The sequence below is a fragment of the Perca flavescens genome, chromosome 12, assembly GCF_004354835.1.
Source record: "Perca flavescens isolate YP-PL-M2 chromosome 12, PFLA_1.0, whole genome shotgun sequence".
Lineage (NCBI taxonomy): Eukaryota > Metazoa > Chordata > Actinopteri > Perciformes > Percidae > Perca > Perca flavescens.
The window spans coordinates 15848004-15868929 of NC_041342.1; the positions used below are offsets into that span (position 1 = coordinate 15848004).

Genomic DNA, 20926 nt, shown 5'->3' on the forward strand with positions numbered 1-20926 from the left:
ATTGGCAAAATCATATAAAAACAATACAACCCTTAAATGAATAATCTTCCTTTTTTATTTGGGTGTAAAACCTCTGCAGACTAATGGTTATTTTTGATTTATTATTTATTTATTATAGTAGTTGGGGTTACAACTCAAAAAATATATGTAGCCTATTGTATTCAGTAGGTTACAATCCAAATTGGAAATGACAACAAATTAGTGAGTCTTTGTCTATCTTGAAGAAAGATCTTTAAATAAGATTGGTCTTTAATGTAATTATTTTAATTGAATAGACTATTGTTTTCATTCACAAGAGTTAGCCTACTGAAAACACATCTCGATGACGCCATCTTCCCAAAGCTACAACATTCTTGCAGCGAATGAACGCTTCTTTGAGTCCACCTGTGAAAATGTAAAAGTAAATCTGCTTATCTATTTGTCTCCCTTTTTGTATCAAAACCGATCAAACCATAACATTTTGCAGCCAAAGGATACTGACGCAAGTTAAGAGATTCCGCATTACGTCATCGCAAAGGCCACATACTGGAGGCAAGTGCTGCCTCTATTCTCCTCAGCCAGTAGGCTACGCTACCCGGAAATTTCCACGACACAACCTTTACAGGAGAGCGGCACAAGATCGGCCGCTTCGTGCAGTGATGCAGCACCCTACACCAAAGAAACCCTGATCGCACTGCAGGACACGACCGGCTCTCTGATTCCTGGATGGAAAATAGTGATGTAGCCTCGAAATAAATTGTGGTAAGTCTTGGGCTTGCTGCAGCTGCTAGAGGCTGGCAAAGCAGCATAGGAGCCACCTTAACCTATTTGTCACTCTGGGTGAAATGAGTTTCCCCGATCAAGTTTCAGCGATAAAAATGGGAATGTGCATGATAAAAACATTAGAAAGGGTGTCGTGAAGATATTTCTGTAACAATGAGACCTTTGTGTCGCGTACAAACAGGTGTCTCTTGCGTGACAGGTGATGTCTGAGCTGTAGGCTATACCACAATGTTCCTGTTGCCTTTCTCGCTGCCCTTTTACCTTTAAGTGCTGTGGTGGAATGGAGATTTTTTTTTTTAATGTTAGTGTCCAGAGGGCAACGTGACACTGTCTATGCCCAGGAGTAGTCTACATCTCTTTTCAAGCTTGTGATTGAAATGCAAATCTTCTGTGTTGTACATAACATCACACATTCGCACAGGCAGACTGTACTGCATTTCCATTTATTCCAGTGATTGTACTATTTTTGATACTTTAAAGAATTTACTATTGTTAGTTAAGTGCAAAGAACTCAAAAACCAGTGTTGTAAACAAAATCACAGCACCAGCAAACCATACATCTGTAGTTGCACTCTCATTTAACATAGGGGTCCTAAAGTTTTGGCTTTTTGCAGCTGAAACCATGGTGATCATCAGCAGGCGACAGAGAGCAGAGGGCCCTGCAGCAGACATCACTGGCTGGTACCAGATAGAAGGAAAAAACTGTTTCACTACCTACACAGCATGTAGGCCTCCTACAACACTAGAGCACAACATCTCTGGCTGTGCTGAGCTCCAGCTGATTAACCTTAAGTCAATGGCACAGCTTTTTTATTCCTGTCAAGGGATGGGATTCGGATGCCAGTGCAGTTTATAGTATCATGATGTAAAAATAACTCTGGCCAATCACTGGTAACAGCTGCGATGTACTGTACCGAGCCAACCAAAACACAGATTGTTCAAGTAAGTGCTTGTGTTTGGAAATGTTGCATGACAATCTGTTCATGAAGGAGGACATAAATTAACAGCACTGCCCACTATGTTTTATTGAGCTGCTACAGAAATAGACTCATAATGTAAATAACTGACTACTAAGGCATTTTTGCAGTTGAATATTCGTCTGACAGAAGTCCGTGCAGCATTAAAAGATAGAAAGTTTCATTACTGTGAGGCCCTTGGTGTGGTTTTGGCAGTGCTTAGTCCTACCAGTCATTCTGCAACGGTAACAGTAAACAATGATTTGCTCTTTTAAGGGCAGTTATGTTCTAATGCTGCCAGTGTGACAGTGCGACAGAGAAAGAGTAATGTTTGCTGGGCACATGCCAGGAATGAGGTTTGGGGTCTGCAACTGGAGAGCCAGTAAAGCTGTACAAGAATGTGGAGCCTTCTCATTTGTAGTTAAAGATAGAGGCAGCACAGGCTGTATCCTAGCTGACCGTTTCTAATTTCAGATATTTTCAGTCGACCATTTGGATTGCTTTTGTTGTAATGTTTCCTTGTTAGAAGGAAGTTTGTGTTGTGTACCATTATTTCCAAAAGGAGGACTTAGCTTTGTAAAAACTCAGCTCAGGCAAGGAAAAGGAATACAACTATGGTGATTTATGAAAGGTATGTTGATAATTTTGCTTCCTTAATATCTGCTCTTGCAACAGATTGTATCAATCTCAGTTATTTCCGAGACTGCCACAGAGAACAGACCACAGATCACATGTATCTGGCACTCAGGATGTGTTTGCTTGTGATGTTGAAAAGGATATCTATGTTAATCTATAAAATAGTGTGTATTTGTACACTTTTACATTTACTTACTGTGTAAGTGATGAATGGGCTTGCATATCCATTACTTTCAACATGACATTGGACTCCATGCTGCTGGTAGTGGCCTGACGTTGCTGTGTGCATACATCTAAATGGCTATTTACTGTTGTCATTGCCGCTGAAGAAACATTTGTTATTTGTGTTATTACAGGGTTGTTATTTGTAACATCTCTTTATAATATAAATAAAAAAATTGAGATGTTTTCTGTTGTAGCTTGCACTGCTTTGCTATGAGGTGATATTGTGAAATAATGCACTTGATTTTGTAATTCCAGGTTAATTTATTAGCTCCCTCTTAAACTGGGGTTCACAGATTCCTAGAGCTCCATAATTGACTGCCTATACTAACTAGAAAGCAGAGGGTAAAGGAAGCTGTTTCTTCCACACCATGGGTCTCTGCAGCATAACATTTGGGTGTACCCCAAATATTTTTGAGCAACTCGCCCAAGAAGTGCCACTGTGCTCTGAACTATCATCCCAACTGAGCATTTTCTCAGAAAAGATATTTATAGTGAAAAAACTTTTCTCTACAAACTTTGCGTGTCTGCAGTGGGAGGTGTAGTGTGTGTGTGTATGTTTGTATGTGGGGTAACTTGTTCTATGTTTCTACAAACGGAGCGGCTGGGATCTTTGCTGCCATGGCAACAAACCACATGGTGTATTAGATTGCCTCGGACAGTGTGCAGTGAGGCATGGTGTGAGCGTTCTCTCTGCTGCTCTGCCCCTTTGAAAGTCTTGTCCTTGTCTTACTTAAGTTTTTCTGTGCACCCCCCACCACCCCCCATCCTCCCCCTCACATTTCTGATAAGCAGTGTAGTGTGCTACATTCAATTTGCAAATGTACTTAAAAATACACGGAAAAATTGAGGTCAGTGTGTATTTATCAGGGCCGTATTAAGCTGCTTTGGGGCCCTGGGATAAAATGAGATGTGGGCCCCTGTTGTCCCCCCCCATTAGTATTTCATCATTTGTTTTTGGTCATTTAATTAAGCATAAAAATGCAAGCACAATATAACTTGAAATAATAAAGACCTTAATATGTCAATCTAGATATAAACTGAGGACCCCTGTATGAGACCACTACTAGAACATTATGTAAGGGTGAATGATTTGATGACAGTATTCCTAGGGGAGAGGTTTAAATATGTAAACAGTAATAATATATATTTAGAGTGAAATGACACGTATATGGACATAATGTTATTATAGTTACTAAGTTAACCAATTGTGAGTCGTCTGACTATCCGGATATACAGTGAAGGCGTAATAGCCTGACGGGCATTCTCCTCCCCTTCCACTATCTCCGCTGCATTGGGGGCTTAGCGCCACCCAAGACAATTGTCATTAGTTTAAAGAAATACAAACAACCCAGAGCATTTTTCCCCCTATCCCAGAATGAACTCGTGCAGCCAGACCATACTCCAGTGCTGTTTGCAATGAAATAAGTTGTGAGTGATGCGTTATACACAGTAGTTTGACAAGTGCTTTGTGATAGCAGATTATTTATACAGAATAAAGCTGAAAGCAATGGGAAAAGCATATTCAGTGATTGAATTATGTCTTAATTGTTTCTGGGTACACACAGGCTCTGACATTACTTTCTCTCCTCTTGATCAGAATGATTGAAGACTTTGGGTGGAGTGGTGACAACATGGCAGATAGAAGGCAGCTGTTTGTCGAGATGAGTAAGTGCTCAGGGCCACAGCTCTGCGTGATCTACGCCGGACTGTTTTACTCACTGATCATAAAAATGGCAAATTCTTCTCTGTATCTTTCTTGTAAAGCAAATATGAAGATCAAGTGTCTCCACTTGTGTCACCCAGATTTATTTTAAAAACTGACAGACACACATCCAGTATGACCTCATGCTCTCTCCCTATTTACACAGTGTGGAGGCACACTCCTATGGAGACCCACAATATTTATATCATCATAATTCTTGTTTATTTTTAACTCATTTATATTTTACTCCAGTATTTCAATATATCCTTTTGCCAGTCTGGCTATTTTATTTAATAATACCTTAAACTGTGTCCCAGTTCCAAACTAAATACTAATTCAAAGCAGGTTTTGCGTACAATTTGTGCTCACACTAGAAAAATGGCAAAAATAAGTATGAAAGTCAGTATGCATATTAATATATACTTTATTTTTGGAGTGTACTGTTAAAAGACACATTTTGTATTGCACATAGTGAGAAAACTGGCATTATGAAACAAAAAAAAAAAAAAAAAAACCGCTGAAGTGAAAAAATAATAAACTCAGTCTTTTTGTAAAAAGAAGCAGGATGAAAAAACATTTCATAATACACAGATGAGTTTGAAAGATTTATTTGGTTATTTAAAAAAAATAAAATTATAATATCATAAACTATATATTTTGTCTGTATTTATTTATATGATTACTTATTTCATTGTGTCATTTCTTTATTTGACATTGAATACTTTGAGCCTCCATACTTATTATCTATGAACTAGCATTGACATTTCCATTGATATTTAATGATAAGTAATTCTTCCTCAGGGGCTCAGGATTTGGACTCCATACGATTATCGACATACAGAACAGCCTGCAAACTTAGATTTGTTCAGAAGAAATGTAATTGTGAGTATAATGGAGTTACTTTTAACCACATCACTTTGCTCCTAATCCTTTCCTTCAGAATGTTTTACTCAGTTTTCCTGTTTCCAGTGCATTTGGTTGACATTTGGAACATCATCGAGGCTTTCCGAGAGAACGGCATTAACACCATGGACCTCAACGCCGAGCTCTCTGTGGCTCGTTTAGAAGCGGTGCTGTCCACCATTTTTTACCAGCTAAACAAGCGCATGCCCACCACCCACCAGATCAACGTGGATCAGTCCATCAGCCTGCTGCTCAACTTCCTGCTGGCGTCCTATGACCCGTGAGTAACATGTCACGTGACAGTTGATGGCTAGTGGTGTCCTTTCTCGTCTAAGGTTTTGACGTGAGCTAAATGTAGTGTGAAATGTGACTCTGAAGTGTCTGCAAAAATGGAGTGAAAATACAGACTACAGATTTGCCTTCATAATTTCATAACATGCTCATGTAGAGTGTACTTTTTTTTATTTATTTTTTTACTGTTGATTCTAGGCATAGACAGCTCCTTTTTAAGGAATCTATGACAATACAGTATCTACTGTTGAGGAAATACAGGACCATAATGCAAAATGTATTTGCTCCTTTTTAGGGAGGGCCATGGCAAGATATCTGTCTTTGTTGTGAAGATGGCCCTAGCAACCATCTGTGGAGGGAAAATCCTGGATAAATTAAGATGTAAGCAACACAACAAATGCTTATTTTACTTTCTTATTGTGAAAAATGAAATGAAAATCACCCATTTTACCTTTACTAAATCAGCTAATTTTTTCATACAGTTTCTGGTATAATTAATATACTGCTTTGGAATTTCTAATACAAACTTCTATTAGTGTCTGTACTACTATATCTCTGTCTGCTTAGCCTTTTGCTCCTAAAGGAAGAAGCAGTACTGGTCTAGCTCTTCATGGCTGGGAAAAGTCATTATTCATTATCTGAAGGATAGGGTTTTTTATGTAATTTACAAAATCCATGGGAGCAGTAGCAGTGGCTCGTGACAGGAAAAAAAGGAGGGCTTTGTTGCTGGTGTATTATAACAGTTAATTGGAATAACTGCTTTGCTTTGATTTGTTTTCACAAATAAGTGGGATCATTGTATTGTGTAATGCTGTCATAAGCCGACTGTGGTGGCAGCTGACAATTAGTTTGATTCATTTGATAATGTCTCCCTGCATTGTTCCCAGATATTTTTTCACAGATATCAGATTCAGCGGGAATAATGGTGCACTCGCAGTTCGACGAATTTCTGAGGGAGGTTCTCAAATTACCCATGGCGGTTTTTGAGGGACCTTCTTTTGGTTACACTGAACAAGCTGCAAGAACATGCTTTACACAGCAGGCAAGGGTTCATTAACCACAGAGTGCATCTGTGATTGTTTTAGCATTGACGGTGTGGAAGATATTTCCTGTTGAATCATCTCATTCTCCTCTGCACCCAACGTCAACAGAAAAAGGTCTCCCTCAATACATTCCTCGATACGTTGATGTCAGACCCATCCCCTCAGTGTCTGGTGTGGTTACCGCTCATGCATCGGCTCGCCAACGTGGAGAACGGTAAGACACCACACAGAATATTTATAAATGGGGAAGATAGCGGGGCTGTGAGGATGTAAAGTTCAGATTTGCATCATAATCTTGAGTCATCACACACAGTCAAGCAAACACACACACACACACACATACACACCTCCAATGAAGATGACCATTGGGACCTTACACCCTGTGCATAATTGTGATGCACTCATCTTCACAAGCCACCTGCATGTAAGCAGAAGAAAACCAGTCACATGCTTACACACATACAGTATGTATGTATGTGTGTATATATATATATATATACATATACACACTTTATATATACTGTATATATACAACATGCTGACGTCATACTGATTTCTGTATATTCGGTTAAAATGAAATGAATGTTATCACCAGAACAGACTCAATAGCACATCTGTCCATAAATGAATGGACATGAGTCCTCTTCTTTGCAAAGTGCAAAATATCTGGGTTTACAATCACATCTGTTTGTGTTTGTGTGTTTGTCCATCTTTGTGTCTGACCCCTCCTCTCCTGCCTCCAGTCTTTCACCCGGTCGAGTGCTCCTACTGCCATACTGAGAGTATGATGGGCTTCCGCTACCGCTGCCAGCAATGTCATAATTACCAGCTCTGTCAGGACTGCTTCTGGAGGGGGCATGCCAGCGGTTCCCATAGCAACCAGCACCAAATGAAGGAGTATACGTCATGGGTAAGGGAAGGAGAAGGGGAGGAGGAGAGGGGCAGGCTCAGGGAGGTGTGTCTGCACTGGACCATCATCCAGTGCACATCATGGTCATTGTGGCTATTTCCATTCTGCTTCATCACAATGTGAGGATGCTGAATGTTGGCTGCAGGTGACAGTGTCGCTGTAATGTTGTAGTTTCCTCGTGTCCTCAGAATTCCCCTCTCACTTCTCCCAGAAATCTCCTGCTAAGAAGTTATCCCATGCCTTCAGTAAGTCCCTGAGCTGTGCATCCAGCAGAGAGCCTCTTCACCCCATGTTTCCTGAAATGCCAGACAAACCTCTCAACCTAGCTCATATTGTGTAAGTTCATCTTTTTTTTTCTCCGACTTCTATCTCAGATTTTATCCCCTCAGCTGATAATTATCTTGTAGCTGCCTCGAAGTCTGAAGTGATTCCAGTCAATCTCTGATCAATGGGGCTTAATTATAGCCTCGGGAATGATTGTGATCTGCAACACTGCTGCTACCTTTTCCTTGACTTGACTGATGTTTGTGTTGTGTTATAAATAATGAAACAACAGCTTACACAAGCACAGACTTTGTGGCACTCTGGGGCTGTTTATTAATGGCCGGTATACAGGGACATACAGTAAAGGCTACTTCTGGAACAAAAATCACCCACCTACTGGCTTTATCTGTGTTTATTCTTTTACCTTCAAATTGAAGGTAGTTGCAGTAGTTTATGACCCTTAAACAGCCAAATAGATTCCGATTTTTGCAGTTTTGTAGAACAAATACTGGATTTTTTAAGCCAATACCCATATCAGTTAACAAATCTGATAATGATACATATTGGTAGACATACTTTTTCACAATAACACATAAAAACACAGTTTCTTTTGACATGAAATAATTGTGTTCAAGATATAGATATTCTGTATTTCTTATTGGCTGACATTTTTGAAAGATTCGTGGTCATTTTCAAAATGACTGGAATTTTTACTTTTAGTGTAGTGATTGCACTTCTGGGGCTGATTGTAATAAATTATTTGCATTCCTTTTCTTGTTTCTATACTTTCTTCAGAGATACATGGTGAGTTTGCTTTGATTATTTAACACATCCCAAAATGTGTCATTTTTGTGACTGTAGATTTGAATCCTGTTTTGTGCTTATCATAGGCCCATCCACCCTAGCATACTCTCTCTGTTGTGTTTGTGGATTCACAGATTCATTCCTCCATTCATTGCATGTTTTTATTATTTACCACACCCTACGTAAATAATCATATACTGTATCTGATTTGCCACATCCTGATATATGTACAGCAGGTCATCTACCAAAATGAAAATTTTAGAGATTATAAAATTTTGAGGAAATCCACACAGACAAAAGAAAAAAGGAGGTGCATTTGTTTCCTGTTCAGGCCACCAAGACCAGTGAACATCAGCAATGACTACTCACTCTCCCACTCCATGCCTACATCAGGGAACCCTTACTCCACCAAAAAGTGAGTACAGCTGTAACAATAGATGTCCTGGATTTTGAGTTCAGATCTTTTCAGCTTGACACACTCCCTAAAGGCCCCATCCCCTGTAGACTTTGTGACCCACACTGTCTTTTTGGTCTTGCCTTTATCTTCCAAAGTGTGTGTGTGTGTGTGTGTGTGTGTGTGTGTGTGTGTGTGTGTGTGTGTGTGTGTGTGTGTGTGTGTGTGTGTGTGTGTGTGTGTGTGTGTGTGTGTGTGTGTGTGTGTGTGTGTGTGTGTGTGTGTGTGTGTGTGTGTGTGTGTGTGTGTGTGTGTGTGTGTGTGTGTGTCATTGTGCTTTTTTTTTCTTTATGGTTCCTTGTGCTGAATGTAAATAGCTTGCCTTACAGCAAGAATAATGATGTTGGGCAAAGAAAGCCCTTCGATGGGGCTGCTCCACATTTGTTGAAAGGGAGAGGGTAAGTGACACAGGTGTGCATATGAGAATGCTTTTGCAGCTCAAATGCATGCATGAACTAATATAGATAATAATCATAGGGCATAAACTACAGTGCTTATCATCCTAAATAACTAGTTTTCTTATAGAGGGGTTTACATTGTTGTTCTTGAGGGGCAATTTCAAAGACGCTAGATGAAGCATGCATCATAAAGATCATTGGCAGTTACTTTGGAGTGTCTATTACAATTTTTTCATTCACACAGAAATGGGAAATACAAACTGCCAGTTTCGGGTACATAACCCACTTGAATTACCCTTAATCTATTCTATTATGAAGCTGTAACAGTTAAACAGTTAAAATTTCCAGGCTCAGTTATGATGTAAGTGAACAAGTATACCTGTTTATGTAAAATAGGCTTACCTTGTTGTTTTCAGTTACTATTTATCTTGTATTTAGAAGATAAAACAATTGTTGATCATGAATTTTCTAGTAAAATGCCTTTGAGCTCCTCTGCACCTGCACTTGATGATGAAGAAAGTGTTTCTTTAGGGAACACTACTCCCTTTCATAACACTGGCTTATAGAAAAACATACAGAGGTGATGAGTGATAGTTCTTTAGGTTATTCTCGATGTGCATGTCAGAGCATCGTGAACGTTTGCACAGATGCCATATAATACAGGACTTTCAGGGGATGTGCCCTCTGAAGGTTAACTGGATAGCGTTTGTACAACAATGACTGAGAATACCCAAACTTTATGACAAGAGTTTTGACTTCAAACAGCTGGAATATCCAGGTAAAGAGGCACTGCAGCGATTACTCCACTCCAGAAATTTTAAAAAGAGTCGTCGGAATTAAAAGGGATTGATGCCAAGATATCCTGACTTTTAGTCTCTAATGTTAGTCAAGCTCTCAAAGCCTTGGACTCTACACTTCCCATAATGCAACACAATAAGCTTCCTATCCTAACCAGCCACAAGTTTGTAATGCAGGCTTTGTGTTAAAGCTGCACTGACCAATATGTATTATAGTGACAGTGAATTCAACGTGTGATGTGAAAGGTGTCGCTCATAGTGGCAAACCCACAGATTGTTATCGGCAGGTCCCCTCAGCTTTACGGAGCATCTTTTAGCATCTTTAAGCTAATTTATTTTTTTTTTTTTATTAAGGTCCCAAACCTTTATTGTTTTGGGGCAGGCAGCTGTTTTCAGCAGAAAACTCTGCTGTCCAGCACCAAATACCTGTAGCAAACAGACAAAGTCGGTGATTAGCCGGTGAACAAAGTGGAGCATTTAAATGTAGCCGCTAAAAAACACGACAATGTATAAAAGGCTCCATCTCCATCTCACGTTATGTCTCTGTAGCAGACGTTTTTGTAAAAATAGGCTAACGATTGTGTCACATAGTAGAGGAATTACCGTATAGTACTGTTTAGGATTAATTACTAATGTTAACTAGCATGTTAGTGATCAATAATTAGCCTGTGCCTACGTTATCTCCTTACATATACCTACACTCTCCGTCTCTGTAAGATTGGGAATAATTGAGATTTCTCTTGGCACAGCTACCAGAAGACTTAGGACTTTCAGACAGGTTGCTCACGTCACATTTACGTTGTCTCTCCCAGTTGGAGGCTGCGCAGTAAAGCTGGCCATCACCGGAAAAGTGCTTCTAATAGCCTTCACTGATCTCCGTCCAGAGCAACGGGATCTGTTGGTCCATTATATACTGTCTACGGTTAGGTGCCTTGAAGTCGACGGTCGCATCGCTGCCTTCAAGTCGACGTTGGGGGCTTAAAACACCATCGAGCATACTGGACTTGAATTCATCAGGTGGACAGAAACAGACTCCAAATGTTGCTTTGTGTCTGCTAGATAAAAATAAATAAAGTTTAAATAAGCAACTGTTTGCTAACACATACCATAACAACTTTAGGAGATTTTTAGAAAGAGAGTGTACAATTGCCGTAGAGACCTTTTTAATTTGAACTGAACAAATGTGATCATTTTGACTAGTTATTGTGATGTTTTAACATCCAGCAAAAAGTACTGACCTCATAATGTGGGGCTACTAAATGTTACCAACAAGCTAATAATGTTTAACAGATCCATTTGTGTGTGTAGATCATTTCAGCTTTGCCACCATTATGAGGCCAATATGCAGTAGCTGGTAGATGAATGTTTTTTCATCTGATTAGCTGCTTTGCTAAATTAGCTTAACGGTTTGTTAGCTTGCAGGTTAACAAACCAAAATTCTGTTTTTTTAGGTTAACTTGCATTTGCCATTGTTGTTGCTGTTTTGAGACATGTTATGGTCACAGCTAATTCTGCATTGACCCTCCACAATGGCAGTAGGAATGGTTGCTATAGGAGTTAGAGATGCAGGTGGAAAGCCTCTATAAATGTAGGAGCAACATCAAAAAGACTGTGCATGCCTGACATATCTTGGGTGGCAGATTGTTTTACTTTTAATAGTTTTAATAACCGAGCACTAAGTGATTAATGCTTGGAGAATGAAAACATGTAGCCTGTAGAGTCTATTTTTTGCTGGGCATGTCCTTAATAATGCTCCAAGCCTTCATCACTGGGGTCTCTCCCAAACATAATATGGCCTTGTTTCACTCTAGTCACCCATGAATGGCTGCTTTTCAGCCCCTTATCTCCTCTTTTCTTTTGTTGCGTTTTGTCCTTTCCCTCTCTGCTTCCTGTCCCCTCTCACCCTGTCCCTCTATTGTCACCTGTGTGTAATGTCATGTGTTATGTTTTGTGAAACCCTACACTGTTCCAGGTTGAACTACAACCTTGATGTTGCCGATAGACTTGCAGACGAACATGCTCTGATTCGCCTCTATGTGAATCTACTCCAAAACAACCCCAGATCATGGTTAGTTTGGTGTGCAGCTGTGTTTGCCAAACACCAGTGAAAACCATGTGCTCTGCTGATCTCGCAATCGTTCCCATAACTTACCTTATTCTGAGTGTGTTACAACCATAATGCTGCATGCTTTAAATTGTAATTATTTGTTGTTATTCAGCAGCAATAATGAACCGTACCTAAAATTATTTCTACTAAGAGATCAGTATATATTTTTTTTACATTTGAGTCCTGAAAAGACCTTGTTAGTATACACACGACTACATAATATTAAATTCATAAAATGTATTAATCGTTATCTTTGAATACAATTTGCAAAAGGCAAAATAGTCTCATATTTGTCACATTAAAATTGTATAACTCCAAATGCTTAGGGCAGATTAGTTAGTTAATTGGTACCAAATACTGCTGTTTTCCTCAGATCTGACTGCCTCCTTAAAAGATCATCTCTAAAATTAGTTTGGTCCAGAAATTGTGTAAATTGTTAAAAACTCAAGACTGATGTGTGAGCTGACTGGTTTTTATTTCAACATTGGGAATATGATGCATTACTGCTTATTTTCTCACTTACAAGAAACATGAAAAGAGTGATGCCTGTGTGTGTGTGTGTGTGTGTGTGTGTGTGTGTGTGTGTGTGTGTGTGTGTGTGTGTGTGTGTGTGTGTGTGTGTGTGTGTGTGTGTGTGTGTGTGTGTGTGTGTGTGTGTGTGTGTGTGTGTGTGTGTGTGTGTGTGTGTGTGTGTGCGTGCGTGCGTGCGTGCGTGTGTTTTAATGCTTATTACAATGCCATCTATCATGTTGGCTACAGTGTGTGTGTGTAGCTCCCACTAGTAAAATGTGCTTGGAAATACATAGCCATGTTTGTTTTTACTGTATCAGTGATCAGACTGTATAAGTAACCCTTCTGTTTTTATAAATACAAAAGATTACTTCAGCTCCACTTTTATGTAATGCCTGCTTTACTTTAGCATGGTTACGCTGGCCTCTGCTGTAAAACTTATGAAGCTTTCCTGCCAAAGAACTAATCTGACTCTTTAACAAACTAAACTTTTATGGATTTTTGCATTTCTTTCCACTGCATAATTTACATCTGCATAGCTGTGTAGTAACTGTGTTGTGTCATGACTCCATTTTCCTCTTGATCAGTTTGCTGGAGAGCAGTAACCATCAAGAAGAAGAGCACAGTCTCATCGCCCGCTATGCTGCTCGACTGGCTGCTGATGCTGCGGTGAGATATATATATATATATATATATATATATATATATATATATATTTAAGATATTTATTGCTCACAATATCGTGGCATCTTTCATCAGTGTCCACTGCCAAAAATCTGTCCTTGATGAGAAGAGGGTTTAACGTACACTGCTAGGGGTTCAGTCCTTCTTATTGTTAAGATGATGAAGGGATTTACAAGTGGGGAATGATTTCTAACCAGATTTGTATGCCTGTTTATGTTCCGACCAGGTCTTGATGGATGGCTGGTGACTTGACTGTTTTATTCCCCCTGTGAGATATGAGATAAGGTAATGGATGACATCATCCAGAGGTAAAGTCAGTTCACGTGATGTCTCTTGCTTGGTTTCGCCAACAGGCTCAACAGCAGAGAATCCCCACAGACCTCCCATACTCTCTGGATGCCAACAAACAACAGAGGCAGCTCATTGCCGAGCTTGAGAGCAAAAACAGGTTAGGGATGACTGCTTTGCTGTTTAGTTCTCTTCTTTTTTCAATTCCACAAAGAAATTCACCTTAAGTACACAGACCTCAAAGCACATTCATTACTGAAAACTAACTAGTATTATTAGTATAAGAAATGTTCATTATTAGCCAATGTATGATATTCCTTATTAACATTTTTAAGGAGGTAACTGTATATATGCCAATGAATATCGGGCCATGGAAGGCAAGTCAAGACAATTTATTTATACAGCATATTTCATGCACAGAAGCAAATTCAAAGTGCTAAAAATTGTTAAAAATAAGTAAAATCAGTAAAGAAGACTTATCATTTAAAAAGTAACAGTAGGTTTACCATTTAAATGACCGCAAGATAATAGTGAATAATGAAACCAAAGAGGAGACAAAAGTTCAACTACAGGTGAAACAAGTATGTGGGATTTAATGCAGCTATAATTCATATTTGTATTTAATATAAACAAGGGATCATATGACTACTTGTGTATGACAGGGTTCACTCGTGGCGAGGAACCCACAGAGAATTATCCCCAACTGTGCAGTTACCTTTATCGGCTCAAAGTCACACTGTCACGGCTCAAATAGAACGGAGCCGTGGTTTATTTTATTACTAACACCTGAGCTTTTCCTAAAAGCCAAAATATCAGTTGTGAAAAAAGTCTAAGGTGTCTTCCACCCTCATTGCTTTGGTTTTCCAGTCAGCATATTTGCTGTTATGGTTCTCTCTCACTGCTCTCATAGTGTCGTTTTTGAAATTCTTGGTCGATTAACACTCTAATTGATTAGTTGATTTCGTCGACCCATCTGTAAAACTGAGTTTCTCCACAAAGAATCATGTAAAAGCACTTTAAGTCTTGTGTTAACCAGAGATGTACTCATAGGTTTCTTGGAAATAAGTCATTCAGCATGAACAAAGCATAAAAAATTACTACTTGACTAAAAACATCTTGAGTCCAAACGACCGATTAGTTGACTAATCAACTAAGAGGGGGCAGCTCAAAAATAAATTTAAATAAAAAGCACTAAAAAGCTACTGTGGAATAACCTGCCCCGCACCAAATGGAAGACAAAGTTAACGAATAGCTGGTGAACATAGTGGAGCATTTAGAAGCTAAAAAGCCAGATTTTTACCTTAGGAGTTAGTAGAGACCGAAAACAGCTGAAAGAGAGTGAATATTGGACTTACATTACATCAGGTGAACACAAACTAATGATGCTCCGTACCTGCTATAACCAAGGTGATAACATGTGGGTTCACAGCTTGTTTCTGATGCCCCCAAGTGGCCAAAGAAAATCAGTTGTTGCAGGTTAAAGTTTAAATTTAAACATGGTCAGATTTGGACAGTGCGATCGTCTCGGAGGTTATTCCAAGAATATGCAGCACAGTAGCAAAATGCAGCTTCCCCATATTTTGTGTTGACCCAGGGTCATATGGACAAACCCTGTCTGAAATATAACCTGGTCCTTTATACAGTATGTTTTTGCCTGTCACAGAGAAATCCTCCAGGAAATCCAGCGGCTGCGCCTTCAGCATGAGGAGGCCTCCCAGCCGCCACCTGACAGGGGTCAGCAGAACCCCACTCTTCTGGCTGAGCTACGACTTCTCAGGTAACTCTGCGTAGTGTTTATAACCGGCAGGACATACATATTGTAATTGCTTTCCTTTTTTCCTGGACAAATAAACAGCATTTGCTAGAGTCTACAGATGCTCATACAACTTTTTTTTTTGTGATGTGACATTATGGTATCATCACGTTGTACAACTTGTTTCCTGTCAGGCAACGCAAAGATGAGCTTGAACAAAGAATGTCTACTCTGCAGGAGAGTCGCAGGGAACTCATGGTGCAGCTGGAGCAACTAATGATGCTTCTCAAGGTACTAGAGACGTGCCTTTCATCTCTTTGACACACAGAGAGGACGCCTTCATAATTACTGAGCGAACACATTCTGTTTCCTGTGGGGATCAATAAGGTTGTGGTAATTTAGTTACAAGTTTGCATTTTTGGCCAGTTGAAATATGCATGTTTATAGACACGGACATGTCTACTGCTTTGTACTGTAGCTTGTTTTTTTTGTTTTTTATTTGGAGGCAGGTGGTAAGCAATATGGACAGATGATGAATTTCCCTTGTATTACAATTTCTCCCAGCTGTGGGTGATCACTCTAGCTAATGTAAAGCAAACACTGCACTTTGCAGATGAGGAAGCATGTAAGCAATTACCCAACATGTCCGTTAGAGGGCGTACATCTTTAACAGTCAAGCTCTGTTGAGACCATTGTCATTTTTTGACTGTAAAAATTAGAGGTACAGGACATTCACATATATAAGATCTAGTCTGTGTCTCGTGTCAGTCCTGTTCAAAGACCTGTGAGTCGATTTGTGAGTGACAGCCGGCTCCAACGCTGTGTTTTGGTCTTTGTTTGTTCTGTTTACATTTGGATCATCAAAAAGTGCCCTCTCTCACATACATTTCAATAATAAAAAATATGTCACACATGCCTTTTTATTAGCCACGTTATCTCGTGCTGCCAGACAAGAGTCCAGACAGCCGGTTTAAGGGCAGGATATTGTGTCTTGGGATTGTGCTCCATCACACCTTACAAGACAACATATCTACTCCCCTCTAAGGAGGATAACCTTTGGTGCAAGATATCTTCCACAGTCAACAAGACAGGAGTTCCTCAAAGCCTACATAAACTGCACACTGTCCTGGCTTAAGTGGGGAGGATATCAATCTAATTAGGCTAAAAGGATCAATGTTAATCCATTAAACTTGCACGATGAAGCCACATGCTTGTCACGTCCTGGAGGAATTACTGATTGTATTGTCTTTTAGAAATACTCAATGTAATGTGGTTGTTGTTTCATGAGCCATAAAATATTGTTTTTCAGCTAGAGGAAGAACGGAAACAAGCTGTAAGTGTAAAAACTGTTAAGCAAAAAGAGGCTGAAACTACACTTGGATTCAAAATGATTGCATGTTTGAAGTAAATACTGTTGTCGGGTGAAAACTGTGTTTCTGAAATTTGAAGATGCATGGTGTTCACTAGACAACACCAACTTGTGGTTTGGCCCATGCGAATAATTGGAATAGCTTTTAGAGAGAAAATCAGTTTTAACAGCATGTAGAGTTTATGAAAAATACAGACATAATAGAAAGTGCCGCTTCATGACTCCACATAGTGTACATTTCTAGCATGTGTGTGTAATGTTTGTTACTTATAAAGCTATTGTGGTGACAAATGAGCTTCTCTGTTGACTTAAAATTCTTTGCTGTGAACTGAGCGCTGAAAATGAAAAGAGTTATTTGTTGCATTGCTTGTGTAAGGTTTGCTTTGATAAGAAACCTTTCGATTTAGATTATGTTACATTATTCTCATAGTCTTCCCATTACAGCATGGGTTTTTCTGTTAACAATGCCAACGCAGTGGCAGCAGTAAACACTAAAATGGTCTGGATGATGTTTTGCAGACTCAGGGTCCCGGCTCTCCACGCTCGTCCCCCAGCCACACCACCAGCCGGCCGATCCCCACCCCTATCCACTCGGAGTCTGCCGGCACGACCCCGACTCACACACCTCAGGACTCACTCATGGGCGTGGGAGGGGATGTTCAGGAGGCCTTCGCTCAGGGTAACACACACAGAAAAGCATCCATCAGGTGTTGGATTTGGTGTCCAAAGTATGGTTGGAAACCAATTTTTGTGTGTGTATGTGTGTTTCAAAGGTCCAAGAAGAAATTTGAGAAACAACCTACTCATTGCTGCTGACTCCATCACCAACACAATGTCGTCACTAGTTAAAGAACTCAATTCAGGTAAAAATTAATGAAAAAGCTTTCTGAATTTGCATACAACAGCTGTTTTATAATGTCTTTTTTTTTCCACAGAGGGTGGAAGTGAGACTGAGAGCACTGCAGATTCTGACTTTGGACGTGGTGACCTATTGGCCACAACCTCTTCAGATCCCTTCTTCACATATAAACCAAGGTACTACTGTGGGACGTGTCTTCAACAGTTATTAATAACTAATAATAATAAGTCATAAGTAAGTGATAAGTAATAATTAGGGTCTTCTTCTACCCTTTCGCTTATCCATTGTAGCTGCTTAACCTGAGAAACTGCTTTGGCACATCTTGCTCCTGACAGTTACTTTGCTCTGTTGCCAGCTTTCCCAGCTTTTCCTTTGTTTTATACAGATGTGTGTGCCTAATACTTCAGGTCATCTCCAACATTTATAAAAAACCACTGGTGTGAATCAAATGTAACGGTTGTCATAAGAGATTACAAGTCAGTGGGACTTCAGCTCTGACAGTTGTTTTCAATCATAAATGAAACTGTGTTACTTAAAAAAATAATACTTCATTCCTGTTGTTCTTGTCTTCTGTCACAATAACGTCTGTTTTCAGGTACACCTCCAATCTTGTGTCTTATTTTAAAGCGCCTGTTATTTGTCACAGGTGTTCCAGCGCTGCAGAGGAGGAGAGCTTTGAGAATGATCTGGAGCAGCGGCTGGAGGATGAGCTCAAGTTGGAGGAGCTAATAAAGCACAGGCAGGAACCAGACAAGTCGTGCATGGTGAGTTCTAGCTTTCCAGGACTGTAAAATGGAAGGAGAAGTTAGCATTTTGTGTATTACACCTTGTCGATACTTGTTCGAACTTGCTGTGTTTTGGTGGTGTGGTACAGGTGACGCTGCAGCAGTGACTGTGTTAGTCCAGATGACTGGTAAGTATCCGAAACAACAATTAAATGTATCCTCTACGTTACCTGTGTCAGACTTTTACTTTTTCATTTTTGCATATAGGTCATCATTACAGTGTTTTTCAACATATTTTTTGTCCTACTGGCTAACTTACTCAGAAAATGTAAAAAACCGTGCAGTTAGTAACATGTTCTGTATCCTTAACAGGTGAGCAATATGAAAAGCAACAATAGTAGAAGACACTGGATGAGACGACACTGGGCCGACGGTACAGAGCACTGAAGATATGAAGAATTTAAGTTGAATAAATGGCTGAATCCAACCATATAATACATCTTTGTAAAGATATATTTTTTAACCAACCTCATATTTAAGGTAATACTGTGAGCTGATGTAAAGAGATTAATTAGTGAGCTGTCTATTACACCACAGGTGCCATAAAATCCACATGACTTTGGGGAATTATTTCTTAATTTTTAGCCTTTTTGAAAGAGTTGTCAAGCAAATGTACAACTACACTGAAAGTTCAGGGTGGCAAACCTGATTCTTTCAAATTCTCATGTTTCTGCAAACAGTGAACCTTGTTTAAGTGTTTGTTTGTCTTCTGATTTAAGATATAAACCTACGTTGGAGTTGAAGCTATAGATGATAAAATTTGCAATATTTTATAAATGTATAACTCCAGATTTAACCACTAGTCCATAGATTTCTTACTGTTGCTGTCAAGTGGCTTTTGTATTGTTTTTTGACTTGTGTTTGGAGCAGAGTTTTTTTTTTTTTTTTGTGATACATTAGTGATAATAATGCACACATGCCTTAGCTGATTGGATGACCTCTCAAATGAGCTCATTCAAACTGTCAACGCAGCATGTAGCTAACAACAAAACAACAGAAATGCTAGTTGTCTTCACTGGAGGTTAAACTCATTAAATCTGGTGCTGGGAAGTGATTTTGTCTGCAGAGGGATTTGGTCTGAAAATATGTACACTGTCTACATATAAACTGTCACTTAAAAACAAGATATAGATGGATTGGTTCTGACACCTGGAAGTGTTTTAAGATTCGGTGAAAAAGATATAACACAGGAACTTCCAAATCACGCAAATTCAAAGGTTTACACTGGTAAGGGCATTGAACAAGTTGTGTTTACTATCGATGGTTTATGAATAAGGTTTGATCGTTTGCCATTGTTTCATTTATTAGCATCAATGCTCTCACACACAAATCGCTGTGTGACTTGCACACCAAACATGCACACTCTTGATGCATTTTCTGAGTGTGCGTGAAACTTTACTCACTCACTTTTAGAAAAAGTGGCAAGCCAATCTAAAATCATAAATGTGTGAAATATATCTAGTTTGATTTTTGAGCAAGTTCATAGCAGTGATTTTGCATGGTGGTGATGCATAATAAAGTGTTGACACAATATCACAATTTTTGCCTATGAACTCCTTTTCTCTTCTTTTTCCATTTCAGACCGGCACACTTCAATTGGCTTGGTTTGGCAGTGCACATTTATTATCTGTCATAAATGCACTGTTGGCTGCCCTCAACCTATTGTCTATAATTCATCACATAGACCCACCATCTGAGGTAACATAAAAGCAGCCATCCAGCACAGAATCTCACAGTCATATGAATATTAGGAGGGAGAAATTTGCTCTCAGGCATTATCAGCATATGAATTAACTGATATTAGTCTTCATTTTTATTATCAATACTTTTTAAAGACATCAACAGAAACTCGTCCAGCATCCATCACCAGGTCTTTGCAGAATGAAGTCTTTCCGCAGTATGTCTTTTCTTTATCTGGTCTATCTTGTGTCTACTCTATCAGCATCGTTAGCAAAGCAGCTAATTGTGATGAATGTCATACCAAGGCGGCTCTTCCAAATATCTTTTGTCTTGTATCAAGTGCATGACTGCACCCTGGTGTTAAAACGTGAGGAATGCAGTTATGTCAGTGGCCGAACATCAAAGAAAACTTTGTGCACTGTATTTCCCTCTGTGAAAAACTGTCACTCTCTGTGTAGATTTTATTTGGATGGAAAAAAGAATTAAATAATAAAATAATATACTTTTTTTTTTTTAAATAAATCTTTAAGTTGCTGTCTCAGCAAGGCCCTTACATGTATATTGATATTTCTCTTACAGGAATTTATGAATTTAAAGTTAATCTAGTAAGTATGTATTGTACACATAAATAACATTTATTATTAAGTTTATATATTATTAGTATTATAGTAATATATACAAATTCACAAGAACCCAAGGTGACATCTTTAAATGTCTTCTTTTGTCTGACCAACAGTCCAAAACCC

General features: G+C 39.1%; 1 protein-coding gene across 10 annotated transcripts; it reads left to right on the forward strand.

The window, feature by feature from the left end:
• The first annotated feature begins 378 nt into the window (after positions 1-378).
• dtna (dystrobrevin, alpha) lies at positions 379-20039 on the forward strand. 10 transcript variants are annotated; one of them, XM_028594097.1, is made up of 24 exons: positions 379-741; positions 1377-1704; positions 4177-4244; positions 5083-5163; positions 5251-5464; positions 5771-5856; positions 6363-6517; positions 6627-6732; positions 7262-7428; positions 7640-7764; positions 8828-8911; positions 9268-9348; positions 12118-12213; positions 13350-13431; positions 13800-13894; positions 15398-15511; positions 15682-15778; positions 16797-16820; positions 17376-17535; positions 17630-17719; positions 17792-17891; positions 18362-18479; positions 18590-18628; positions 18813-20039. In XM_028594097.1, exons 3-23 carry the CDS (start codon positions 4178-4180, stop codon positions 18605-18607), a joined length of 2160 nt encoding a protein of 719 aa, XP_028449898.1. In that variant the 5' UTR covers positions 379-741; positions 1377-1704; position 4177; the 3' UTR covers positions 18608-18628; positions 18813-20039. The 10 variants fall into 10 exon arrangements, with proteins under 10 accessions (XP_028449898.1, XP_028449897.1, XP_028449895.1 ...); XM_028594096.1 differs by lacking the exon at positions 1377-1704 and having other exon boundaries at positions 380-741; XM_028594094.1 differs by lacking the exons at positions 379-741; positions 1377-1704 and adding an exon at positions 2154-2349.
• The last annotated feature ends 887 nt before the right edge of the window (positions 20040-20926 follow it).

Bases quoted from the DNA above. Each gene is read 5' to 3' on its own strand.
- dtna (XM_028594094.1), top strand. The intron at 5,857-6,362 runs GTAAGCAACACA...CATTGTTCCCAG, and splicing joins AATCCTGGATAAATTAAGAT to ATATTTTTTCACAGATATCA. The intron at 6,733-7,261 runs GTAAGACACCAC...TCCTGCCTCCAG, and splicing joins GCTCGCCAACGTGGAGAACG to TCTTTCACCCGGTCGAGTGC.